At 37.0% G+C, this 13,818-nt stretch overlaps 1 protein-coding gene across 12 annotated transcripts in view; it reads right to left on the reverse strand.

Annotated features, from left to right (window-relative positions):
* ERC2 (ELKS/RAB6-interacting/CAST family member 2) overlaps positions 1-13,818 on the reverse strand; it is a 490,267-nt gene that overhangs the window by 373,475 nt on the left and 102,974 nt on the right. For all 12 annotated transcript variants that reach the window (XR_009726824.1, XR_009726822.1, XR_009726820.1 and 9 more), the window contains 2 exons: positions 11,198-11,272; positions 2,329-2,484 (listed from right to left, as the gene is read on the reverse strand). Coding sequence is in view for 3 of the 12 variants with exons in the window: in XM_061362415.1 (XP_061218399.1) it covers positions 2,329-2,484; positions 11,198-11,272 (231 nt within the window). In the remaining 9 variants the exon portion in view is untranslated. The remainder of the gene's footprint in view (positions 1-2,328; positions 2,485-11,197; positions 11,273-13,818) is intronic.

Consider the following 13,818-nt stretch of genomic DNA (forward strand, 5'->3'; position numbering starts at 1 on the left):
TCAACAAATCAGGTATAATCAGATCTGTTTGCTGACAGCTACATAAATACTTTTCCACCTTGAAAGGTTCTCAGATGAATGATAAAAGTAGTATCTTCTGCTGCAAATCTCAATTTTAAGTGGAAGAAAAGGACTGGTGAAAGAAAACAGACAAAGTTTCATCAGAACATGGCATTTTTCAAAGATCAGACGATTGTAACAAAACAAGCTATGTTTAATAATCTTCTGATCCATCTCCTTTCTGTGGCACAGGAATATACTGAAGTTTTTTCTCTAAAAAACATCAGGAGACTGTTAATAAAATGGGGGTTTGTATATTATTTTTATATCAACAGATCTGCCGAGATGCATAAGTTTTGCTGTGAATTATTAAAACTGAATTGCTTTGAAATTAATGGTAAGTTGGCAAAATACTTTTCCTGATGATAATGCTACTTAAAGCTACTAAAAGCAGTTAAAAGTTCCTAACAGCTACTTTAATTAATATATTCTTTGGGATTTATTTTATTTTATTTTTACTCAATCTGGATTAATTCCACATGTGTACAAATACTTCCATTTCTTCCTGTAGCACAAACCACCCAGAAGGAGATAATAATGCGCTCCAATATCACAAGACACCAGCATTTTCTATGAAGTAGTTTACAAGGTACTACAGTTTGCAAAGCAGGAGACAGTAAGAGCTCATCTAAGATGTAAAATCTTCAGTACCCAACACTACACAGCAGTGAATTTTCTTACTCTTACAATTACTCAGACAAAATACAATCATTTTGTCAAGAAGATAATGAAGGTCTAATTTACAGACTCTCCAGAAGGTGCTGACACCATTTTATTCTCTGAACCATAGACAAGCTTGCCTGACTCTGAAAGAACTGTAATGGTATTTATGTACCTCATAGTGCAAAGTTTGCACTTAACCAGCAATGCTACTAAGTATTTTTATCATCAACAATGGTAGGCAGAGAATTACACTTTAAGTCACTTAACTCTTACTCCTTTCACTTAAATGGCCTCTAGAGAGGTCATATTAGCAGCTCCTCCTCAAGGAGTTTTTTCAAGTGCAAGTACACATTTCAGAAAAAGCAAATAAATTATCTCCATTCACTAGAATTTCACATACAAAATGTCCGTGTACACAACACCTCTTAAATATTTAAACGGAATAAGAATCCAAACAAACAACTGGGACAGAAAGACTGTTAAAATAAATTATCATAATAATCATGACTACTAAAGTGGTGTGCCTAGATTTTACTCTGGCTCTATGGTTAAACTTTTAATATCACTGCAAGAGAGGAGATGGCTTGCCTTCCTCCTCAGTGTTCAGGCTGCTGTAACTTATTTTGCCCTATCTTAGTTTAGCTTATAAATCATATTAAAAAAATGCTATTTCCAAAACCTAAACTTCAGTCTAACACAGTGGGGCCATAAGCCTCAGGCTCCATAACTTCTAACTTCTTTTTTGCCTTTTAATCAAGTACTTTAATTCAGTATTTTGTCATTTCATAAACAAACATATTCAAGGTAGAGAACTGGGAATAAACCAGCATAGACTGTAACATTACATATATTTATTACAGTTTTAAAGTAATTATAAAAATATTAGCCCTCATAAAAAAAGACTATTTGGCGGCTCATCTTTACTCAGACAGCAGCTGAGCACATCAAAATGAAAGGAGGTAGAAAGACCAGCTGGGAAAATAATTTGGACATCAAACTTTACTTCTGATGCACTTAAAAATAATGAGTAAGCAATAACATTTTGTGAGCTTGTTACCAGGAAATGTGTTATATCACTACACGTTTACTATCTGCTTGTGGTCAACTCATAATTATCTATGTACAATAATTTGAAATGAAAGGTACTTTTCAGGAACAGTCATCAGATTTCAAGTCTTTAAAATACAAGAAGATTGCGATTTGGCATCATCTATGGAACAGCAGCTCTTACAGTAATACTACAATCAAAACCAGAAAAATGCACAAATAAAGTTATGCCAAAATACTGCAAATCAAAAATATTAACTAATTCAAAATGACAATATTAAAACACCATACACAAGAAAGGGAAAAGGGAACAGAGTTTACACTCAGGATTGTAGTAGCCTTTGCAGAAGTGGTGAAATAGCCACTTACCTTATCTCTTCCTAAGTCAAAAATTTTTTTATTTATCCCAAATTTTTCACTCTTCCATAGCTACTATTGCAGAGTAGAGATTTAACAAAAGAAGACAGGCAGAAAGCTGCTTATGTTGAAAAGGGTCAGGTTAAAACTTTTGCTTCCATTACTTAAACAGCAATAAGCTATTTTATTAATAGACCTTACCTTATTTTTCATGAACTTAGAGTGACTCTTGTAAACTTCTATTTGTTTGATTTCTTCTTCTCGGTCCTCTGTATTCAGAACTCCATTAGTCTTTAACATCTGTATTTCATCTTCAAGATCTCTTATATTGCGCTCAAGTGAAGCTATTTTTGTATCCTAAGTTATAAAAAAAACAGTATTGAAAATTATATGAAAAATATAGTGTAACAGAAGTATATCTGTATTTGTATGAACATCAAATAATAAGATAGCCCCATTTCCAAATGTACATGACAGCATACCTAGTTTGCTTTGCTAATTGTCTAGGCCTGGCTGTACTTCCCACCTCTTAAACATGAAGTTTAGCCTAGGAAGTCCAGTGCATCATCTCTGCAGGATGACATGCCACTACATTATGTGACTCAGCCTGAGGCTGTGTTTCCCTGTTTCCACAGAGGTCTGCGTGATGCCAAGAGGAAGAAAGGTTGTTTCGTCATATACTTTTCCTCCTCTAATTCAGCCACATCACCAAGAGGAGATTTAGTAATTTTGATTATGAGTCCCAAAGTAAATGAAACCACAACCACTAAAAAGTTTCTACATCACAGCCTCTAAGAAGAGGCAAAGTAAGTGGGCTTGTCCAGTCTACAGAAATGAAGGCTTATGGGGGGACCCAAAAGTAGCCTTGCAAAACCTACAAGTGTTATTTTTTTAGTACAAGCATTGGAAATGGTTGCCCAGAGAGGCGGTGTCATCCATCTCTGGAGGTGTTGCAAGATCTGACAGGATAAAGATCTGATTTTCTCTCTTCATTTGGGCTCTTCAATCATGAGACAATATACTGCAGGCAAATATTCATGAATTCCAGTGGGGTAGAAAAAAATATACTTTCTCTGTCATTACTCCCACAGTAACTGTAGTACAGTGATCTTAACCCTGAATGCCTAATGTCACTGAAATATGTTCAGTATTTCACTAGTAAACTGTACTATTATTTTAGCACCCTAAATGAGTAATGCTTTAATAATTAATCACAAACGGTTTCATAATCTAATTAATTTTAGAAGCAGATGGATGTCTTTCCTAAAAGTAGAACTGACTTCAATACTTCATTCTTGGCTATTCTCTTTTGCAAACAGCATTCTGAAAACATCAGGAAAACATGATACTATGACCATAGCAAGCAGTAGAGCACAAAAATAATCTCATTCAAAAGTCAGTTGAAAATTGGCAGCAGAGTGAAAGACCATGCCTTCATTAAACAGTTCTGTTCAACTGCACAATCAAAACCATAGTAAATTAATATATAACACTACAGTAATATAGTTACATATATAACAGTTCAACCATTCCAAGACAATGGCTTTAAAGTGAACAGCAGGATAAGCACTTGCTTACAGTCATACAAAGTGACCAGGAAATCTTAGTGTGAGTCAGAATTGCAACAGATACGCAGTCAGCTCCTTCCCTTAAGAAGTTCAGAATCAAGTTTTCATTTAAAAAAAAAAAACAAACAAAAAACCCCAAAAAACAAAACCCAAACCACACAAAAACACCACCACACACAAAAATACCATTACAATGATAGCAAAAAGAGAAAAAAAAAACTTGTCAGACTTTGTGTACTTCCAGGATTGTGAACACAAGAAAAATACATCTAGCTTGCTGCTGAATGTAGGTTCATTCACCTGCATCACACTGATATATCAGTTTCATGGCAGATATGTTTCTGAGTTCTACGAGTATGCAAATGTATTGTGGTTCCCATCTGAAGAGTTTTTCAGTGTTTTAATCCAGACAAGAGTTCAGTGATGCAAAACTTTTCAGTAAGAAATCTCAAGAAAAAGGAATTTAAAATAGAAGCTGAGAAGAGCTATCTTCCATGACAGCAAACATATAATTTCATGCCATATAGGCGAAGTAATGCACTTTGAAAGGGAATACCAAATCCCTTCATGCACCCTACAAGTTTCCAAATTAACAGCATCCTTTTTCGGAAAAGGAACAACAGCTGAAAGAGAACAAAGTGCCAGAAGACAAAGGAAACAAACAAAAAAAAAAAAGTGAAACTTGCTGTTTCTTATCTTTTTCCTCACTAGCCATTTCTTTTCTGGAAAATACCTGATACTGAAAATGCTGATGATAATCAGCAGTCAGATTTTCCTTTCTTGAAGTAAAAACAACAAAGGAGCTGCCTGGGAAGGCAACTTCAAAAAAACAACCCACCAACACCACCCCTATTCTGGAAGACTTCCAGCCAGCTTTAACAGTATATGCCTTTATCTTTTAATATAATTACAGAGTTATTTTTTGAATAACACTTTTCAAGATACAGGTAAAATACAACTTAAATTACTTAGTATGTTAGTCTAAGATTGTTAACATGACATTTCCAATAGTAGAATGCTAACATTTTATTGATATTTGTCCATGGAATCAGCATTGCTCATATCCTAGAGCAAAGGCTGTATGAATGATCATGAAAAAAACAGTCATCTTTCTGTTAAATGACCAGCCCTTCACATGACACAAAATAAACGTTTTTACGATGTCAACTGTTCTGTTCACAAAACTATTTTCCGTGAACTTTCCCACCACCACCAAAGAGGAAAGTAAACTAAAAGGTTGGTACAGAATGAAAAAGAGAAAGGGGAAGATTTCTCATTAAATCTTATCATTTGGAGAAATTACTCAAAAATAAAAATACTGAAAGAGAAAAAAAAAAAGAATTTTAAACACTATTAAGGCTTACACACAACAAAAAATTATTGTGGCTCTCACAGATACTGCAATCAAATCCGCTTCCTCCATCAGACTTCGTTTTAGAAATTTTCTACTCGTATTATTGAAGATAAAAGCAAAACCTAAGCTTCACTGCACTGCAGAATGATTTTCACTGAAATATGTTAATACTTACATGACCTGTTATGACATCTCATCTGGGAGTAGTCCTCATCAACTCTCTCCAGCTAAGTCTTTAAGAGTCTGTCTTTTTGTACTGAATTTGTATTTTACATGTTTGCAAATATAACGTGGCAGAATAATTTACAGCACAGCCTGTTATGCTCTTCAGAAGTTTGTACATCACAGAACAGCATCAAAGCTTTCTAAGAAATATCTAACAACCTGTGGAGACATTTTCTGTACTTCTACTTTGTCACGAGTTTTAACCCCCCAAGGAAAAGTTTATTTTTAATCAATGTGCATACTGTGATTACAGCTGTGTAAAAACTAGGTTTTCTATCTACAGAAAAAATGTCACTGTCAGTTTTGTATTAACTTTTTACTGGAACAGAATTGAGAAAATCTGCAAGTTTTGAAGACTAAAATCTGTTTCCAAATAATATGTAAAAAACATTAGGTGATGACAAGACAGAAGAGAAGCCAGACATCACCTTTGTTCACAAGCTGTTCAAGGAGTCAAAAGTACTATTCCTTTACGTATAAACACTACAGGACCAGCAATTCTGCAAATACACTAGACAGGCTATTGGTTTGCCTGGGAAACATGAAAATTTTCCTGACTGGACAACTGCTAGCAAGTGAGGAAACTTCTAAGTCAAAAATAATACAGACAGCCTAGTGTTCCCAATGGGTACTGTCACAAGTCAGTGCAGCTCCCTCACAGGCTGAACAGAAAGGGAGGCTTTGCTTTAACTAAAAGTTTTTACAGAATAGGCACAGTCCCATAAAAAAACCTTCTGATTCGGCTGAATCAGCATTTTCCCACAGAAAACATCAGTTGGAAAGTTTTAACCAGCTCTTGTTGTGGCACAGGGTCTGGCAATCTTTCAGAAGCTGAAACAGGAACAGATGCAGTATTTCCCTCAAACCCCTACGTCTTATCCACATTAGCAACATTCTAAAAAAACTACATGGGCCTGTGTTGAATCACAAAGAGGATTCCTTTGCAGTAATATTAAGGAAGCAGCTTAGTATTAAATGGTACTAATAAATGTCTTTCAGTTCTACAACAATTCAACATTTGTACAGATTTCTCCAGTCAGGCCTTCTAAATCAGTTGAAAGACATTAAGATTACATAGCAGGATTTGTGACATAGATCAGAGTACTCACCCTAATCTATCCCCTCTTTCCAGCAGTAACCAATACCTCTTCCTCATCCCCTTTATTAAAATAGTGTTTCACACATTCTGAGAGAGAGGTTAAGGCTATTTCTAGGCTGGACCTAGCAGAAATCTATCTCTTTAGAACATGAAACAATTAGTATGCATCCTGATGCTGAAGAAAATAACATTCAAGAATAGAAAGGCGACTAACTTTACAAATTAGTTTCTACAATAATGCTTCGTGATCCTTATATACCCAGTCCTTACAACAAGAGTGCTATAGTATGTTTCCTGAACACTTAAGGGTTGAAAATGGACAAAACATTTATAAATACTACAGCCCGTCTTTGTCTGAAACAAAAAATAATGAAATGCTACTCTTCATCAGTTTAAATACGTAATAAATTTAAACTATGTCTGTGAAAAATCTTGCTTGCAGGGCATTCAACAAGCAGTCAGAGCAAATATTTGAAAACTCACATTTAAATCCATGTATGCACACATGCTATCAACAGACCATACACGACTACTCTTAGTACATACTTATTTTAACTTTGCCAAGTTAATACAGAGAATATTCAGGTTTATTTTTGAAGACAAAGGGAAATGAAAGTTCATGCAATCTTAACAGTAAGATTATGTTGCACGGCAAACACACAGACACACCTTTCTAGAACCAAACCCATACCTGAAATATGAAAGCTGGATCAATACATAAAGTTGCCTCTTTCTGCAAGTAAGGTAAACCACAAATGAATACATAAAGATGTCTCTTTCTGCAAGTAAGGTAAACCACAAATATTTTCATTTACTTAACAGCTTACCACATTTAAAGACTTTTTAATACTTGTTGCTAGACTACTTATATTTCAGGATGGCTAATATCCTACACTTAGGATGAGCTTTATGCTGTATCTGTAGGCAACTTATTTCTGATTTTGTCTCCCAAATAATGTCACTTGTTTAAGTTCGGAACTGTCTGAACAAGATCACAGAATCACAGGATGATGTGCATTGAAAGCAACCTTTAAGGCTCATCTAGTTCCAAACCCCTGCCATGGGCAGGGACATTTTCCACTAGATCAGTTTTCTCCAAGCTGTGTCCATCCTCACCTTGAACATTGCCAAGGAGAGGACAGCCACAGCTTCTCTGGGCTACTATGCGAGTATCTCACCATCGTCACAGGGAAGAGCTTCTTCCATATGTCCAATCGAAATCTATTCTGTTTAAAACTGAACCACTCCCCCTTGTCCTGTTGCAACATGCCCTACTAAAAAGTCTGTCCCTGTCTCTGCCCTTGTCAAGCACTGAAAAGCCATAAGAAGGTCTCCAAGGAGCCTTCTCTTCTGCAGGCTGAAAAAGCCCCTCTCTCAGCCTTTCCTCAAGTGTTACAGCCTTCTGCATGCACAGAAATGATCATTTGTGTGGCCCTCCTCTGGACTCACTCCAACAGGTCTGTGCCTGTCTTGTAATGGGGACTTCACAACGGAATGCAGTTCCCAGCATGGGAACTTATAAAAGATGAGTAAGTTTTGACTTGATTTATGTGATCAAGTGTACTTCTTACTGCAAGAATGGAATTAGAAGTGCACTTCCTTTTACTCTTTTTTATTATATTAATCAGTGCTAATCAAACTTCGGTTATCACTCATATTCAGACATATCAGTGTTCTGGCATTTGTCAGCACACAATATGCAAAGAAGCATTCAAGTTTCAGAGAATCAGAAGCTTGACAGAATAACAGAGGCACATGAAAAAAGGAAGCACCCTGCCCTCCTTCAGTCCTGTCACTCTGCTTTCCAGAAGAAAGAAGGGTTTCTGGAGAAGGTCTGTTGCAGACAAGGGAACAGAGAATAAAGAACGTAAGGGAACAGAGAATAAACAAAAGACAAGCGACATCTGGAAGCAAATGTGTCTAAAGCAGAACCAGAAAGCTAGGGAACAAAGTCCTGTGCAATGAATCTGAAAAGATTATATCTGAAAATGAATGAATAAAAAAATCAACAGAAACAGGAGTTAAGACATAGGATGTGAATTTTCTATCTTGGCTGTTTGCCTCCCTCCCCCCCTTTTTTTTAATACATATAGAGAAGATAGTCACTTGTCAAGGAGACAACAGTGATGCAGAAAACACAGGTACTATCAGAAAAGGCAACTATGTGCAAAGCTTTCAGAGAGAAATGAGAAGCATGACAGGAAAGGTAGTACAGAAGAAAAGCTGTTTAGGACTGAAAAAAATGACACGTGAGATGATAGGTATACTTCACTGAATGAGACTGAGGACTAACTGGGAAAAGGGACAGAAGGCATTCAGCAGTGGCAAGGGACAGAAGAAAATCACAGGAAAGAATAGAGGGGTTTATGAAGGAAGGAAAGCTGCCTCCTGGCAGAGCCTGGGGGAGCCGCAGAGGGGACTCAGACAACAGCTAAGTGGTGAAGGGGTGGAAGAGGTTGGGTGCGGTACAGAGAAATGTATACTGCTTGGAGCCTCTGCACGGGGGAGTGTTTGCCCCAGATTGCCGTATTACAGAGTAATTCTCTCCCTCCTTCTACCCTCAACACTGTAGGGAAATAATTGCTTCAATGCTTGATCATTCAAAACAAATGTTCCACATCTTTTTCAAAACAAATGCTGTCTGGATTAAGACAATTTAAATTTACTTGAAAACATTCCAAAGCTGGAACTTGTAATGAAAACTGCTGTTTAATCATGTGGATTTCAACATCTTACATTTGTCCCTTTTTCTTTTCAATATTAGGCCTGTTTTAGACAGGGCAACCCCAAAGAATTGTGTGTTCACCGGAAAAGAAACAACTGCGTGCCTCAGAGCCAAAAGGGAGCCTTGCATCAGAATGCTCCAGCAACAGGATTACAGTCTCATCCATGACAAAGAAACAGTCCTCACTACAAAGATCAGATTTTTAAGAAGTGGAACATCGCACACCACACTGAACTCTCCCGGGAGATACTGAAAAGACTTCTCTGTCTCCAGGGACAGACACTGTTAGACTGGCTGCAAATACAGTCATCACATGTGTCATTTGCATGTCATGTCCATTCCAGCCTGCCCCTGTTTTTTCTAAGAGTTTTGGTCCAGGAAATGGAATTGCAAATTATTTTGCAGCATAACCCTGACATTGTTAATAACCCACATGGAAGACCATAAATTATTCTAACACACTATTTTTGTATCCAAACAATTCAATTTATAATTCTGAATATTAATAGAAAGAAACAAGTTTCTTTCCCATATACTTTGAATAACAAGTTACTGCAAAAATACATTTTAGATTTCATATACAGACTTCTGAATCAGAATAACCAGGGAAGATCCAAGGCAAACACACATCAGAAGACATACTACTAACTGATGTACCTTCTTTGTTACTCATATAATCCAAACTCATTGTTATCTGTTAAAAGGCAGATTCTATATATATGAAGTCCTGCTGTTGCTATAACTGTGTATACTACAATGTTCAGACATGCTGAACTCATTTGTTCATAACAGAAGTCACTGGCAAAATGAGGCCTTTAATTTGCACTTCCTTTTAAGACTGAAAGACCATCATTAATCTGTTTCAGGCAGCACTGCCAACTCACAAATTATCTCAAGTCTCTTGGTATTTTTCTTGAAGATGTACATTCCAGATTTATAGAATTACGTGAAAATATCAGTTTTCACTTTTCAAATTATTATCTTTTGTTACTGAGGGGAAAAATGCCACAACACTTTAGTAATATTATATATCAAAAAGAGTAAACTATATTTAGGACTAAGAAAGGAATTTAATCACATTTTGTCACATCACTCTGATGATGCAATGAATATTTTCCTTAGGTTAGATGCGAAGTGATGGCCAATAACACCAACAGAAGTATTGTTTTAAAAAAATTCAAGAAGAAAGGGCTTTTACAACAACTTTGGACAATTTGTGTTTTCTTCCGTTTGTCAGTTTATTCAATTTATTTTGGCTCACCTGAAACTGCCTCTCCCCAGCTTAAGTATCATTAAAAAGCAATATGCAGTTATTATTCCATAATGCTGAACTTGATTTTTGTAATAAAGTCTTATTAAGACACCAGTCTGAGAGAAATACTAATTATTTCTAAATTCACAGCAAATAAATTGAGAAGTAAAAGGAAGCATTTAATGATTTAATAGCAAAAGTTATAAATGGAGGAGTTGCATATTAACCCTGGTAGGCAGCTAAACGTCACACAGCCACTTATTCACTCCCCCTAAGTGAAACGGGAGACAACTGGAAAAGCAGAAGTGAGAAAACTCATGGATCAAGATAAAGTATATTTAACACATAAAACAAAGCTGTGCAACACAAGCCAAGCAAATTATGGAATACATTCACTACTTCCCATTGGCAGGCAGATGTTTGGCTATTTCCTGGAAAGCAGGGCATCGTGCTTAACAGTTAACCTGGAACAATAAATGCTGTAACTCTAAATGTCCTTCCCTCAAGTTTTATCGCTGAGCATGACATTCTGTGGTATGGAATAAGCCTTTGGTCAATTCAGGCGAGCTGTCCCAGCTGCATTCCCTCCCAGCCTCTTGTCACCCCCAACCTACTTGCTGAGGGTGGGGGGGGACCAGAGTTAGAAATTGAGAAAGCCTTGAGTCTGTGTAAGCGCTGCTCAGTAACAGCTAAAACATCAAAGTGTTATCAATACTGTTTTGGCCCCAGGTTCAAAACATACCACCACACAGGCTGCTATGAGGAAAATTAACTCCATCCCAGCCATAGGCAGTGCATGAGCTCATAGTACAAAAATAATATATGGGAAAACATGCAAAGACCATACCTTCATTTCAATAACTGTTTGAAGAGCCTTCGTCTTTGCTGGCTCAGGCTGAAGCTGGGTTCTTCTGTGTAACTCCTGTGGAGGGACACGATAGAAATAAGCCTGACGACTCATCTTTCCATTATTTTAATCACTCATATGAATTTATTTCAGCAAAATAAAAGTCTGATTATTAGAAGCATGTAACTCCAAATGCTACAGGTGCTCCCCTCTCCATAAGCCCGCCAGCATCGCTGCAGTCCCTATTATATTACAGTCAACTCTAACGGCACATGCGCTATTTCTGAAGCCCTTATCAATAATTCATGTCAACAGTGACAAAGCCAGCAAGTAATTTATTAGCCCAAATACAATGCTGCTGTTTCTGCCTAAAGATCAAAACTTAAATCAGTTGTGTTACTAATTCTCCAATGAGCCATTTAAAATCTATTACTGTAGTTTCTTCTTAGTTTTTCTTCTGGTATCTGAAATAAGAAATTTAAAGACATTATATTTAAATTTGACATTTTAAAGATAATAATTATAGTGGGTTGATGCAGCACCCTCTACAGTAGCAATTACATTTCAGTTTTCACATTTTCATATTATTTTTCATGCATCTTAATCTGCAGGTATAATAAAAATAGATTCCATTAGTTAAAACATAACAGAATTAATGTCTACTGGTCTTTATGAGAAAAAAAGGAGTATGAAGACAGCAGCACTCACTCTTTTATAAAACATAGGAGTTGTACCTCGGCATGAGATATCTCAGTAACAAAACTCGCATGTTTACATAGAACAATGTAAAGCTGTAATGAAACATCATAATTTAAGAACAATAGAAAGCTGTAATGAAACATTATCATTTAAGAAGGCAAAAAAGCCTAAGATGGCTGTGTCATCCCAGCCTGTGTGCGGCTGAGGCGATGGAGAGAGAACTGAGAAGGGCGCCCTCAGCCAGCTGACCGCAGGGAAAGGGGAATTTGAACCTCAGACTCCAGAACCAAGAATGCCACATTCACCCAGACAATCCCATTCTCACCAGCAGAGTTCCCAGGCATAATGGGAGCAGAGCCTGCATATCACCTGGGGCTCCCTCCCTCCCACCATTCCCCTGTACAGGTCTCCCAAAGGGGTGGTGGATGCTCCAACCCTGGAGACATTCAAGGCCAGGCTGGATGTAGTTCTGAGCAAGGTAATCTAGTTGAAGATGTCCCTGCTCACTGCATGGGTGTTGGACTAGATGACCTCTGAAGGTCCCTTCCAACCCAAACTATTCTATGGCTTTAAGAATACCGTGATGCTTATAATACCCTTCCCACAAACTATTTGAGCAAGTTTATTACAAAACAAAACTGAAACAGGACAGATATAGTCCTGTTTCTAGTCCTTCAGAGCCCTTCCTCTAAAGGACACCACTACCATGGCAGATTTCTTTCTCTCCCTGCTCTTTCTACCCCAGTGCTCCACATACACACTTGGACTAACTTTATAACCACAAAAAAATACATTTATGCCTAGTAGACCGAGAAGCTCAGTTCATTCACCACAAAGACATTAGCTGACTCCAGATCCTGAACAATTGTGTCTTCCAAATTATGCCTCTCCAGGGTGGAGGAGTCATCAGAAAAGAAAACCCAAATCAAACCATAACACACACAACACTCTGGGTCTTAATTATCTTTATTCCTACCTTTCAAATACCCTTCTCTTGAGTCAAACAATGTACAACTTAATAATAAATTGATAGACTATTAACTATATAAGCAACTCTGGATTGTGCACATTTGTTATCCTGCCCCACCTCAGCCTATCCACATTTCTGGTCTTGCCTACCTTATAGCCCACAAGCATAAAAGATACAAGTTTTTTTGTACCATGAACTATCCATCAGTTTCTTGTTCTGTTTAATAATAAGCATATTGCTTATCAGTGCTTTTGAGAAATAACCACTCTTTAAAGACTAAGTAGTAGAAGAGATCTGGGGCATGTTGTTACATTAAAATATATTGATAATTAACATCTTCATAAGATACATTAAAAAATTGTGTGGCCTAATACATTAAAATAACTGAAAGGGACAAGTTAGTCATGTGTGCTCCATTTAACTGAACATAGGTTACTTGAAATGTAGTATGTGACAGGACACAAAATCAAGACATCCACCCCCAGAATTGCCAGGATCAGCAACTTTTGGTTTAAATAAAAGCAGCTTTACATAGGTTAACAGAAAACTTCATGTGTACAGAAAAAGATCAATACTATGATCTGTAGGATTACAGTTAAGCAGCCAAGTTATGGTCAAAGGGCTGGTAAATTAAAATCATTTAGCTCATACCAGTTTTTCAGAGTCTTTTGTTCATGATCCTAGCCCACAAACATAACGGGGCTTGGGCAGTTTTCATTCCCTCTTTGTACTATAGCTAACAATAATACCTTAGCCCATGATTGAAGCTCTTGGGCACCCTGGTAATATAAAGAAAGCAGTTAGATATGCACTGTCATGCCTACTCTGTTTTGCCCCCTCTATTTCCATAGAAGGGATGCAAAAAACATAACCATTAAGCTGTTAGATTCTGACCTGAAATAGCCTATTGGTACCTTGACCACAGGACTGCACTGAAGTGTCACATCAGGTG

The sequence above is a fragment of the Neopsephotus bourkii genome, unplaced genomic scaffold, assembly GCF_033783945.1.
Source record: "Neopsephotus bourkii isolate Nb327-2 ecotype Australia unplaced genomic scaffold, CSIRO-AGI_Nbou_v1 NB_1120, whole genome shotgun sequence".
Taxonomy (NCBI): Eukaryota; Metazoa; Chordata; class Aves; order Psittaciformes; family Psittacidae; genus Neopsephotus; species Neopsephotus bourkii.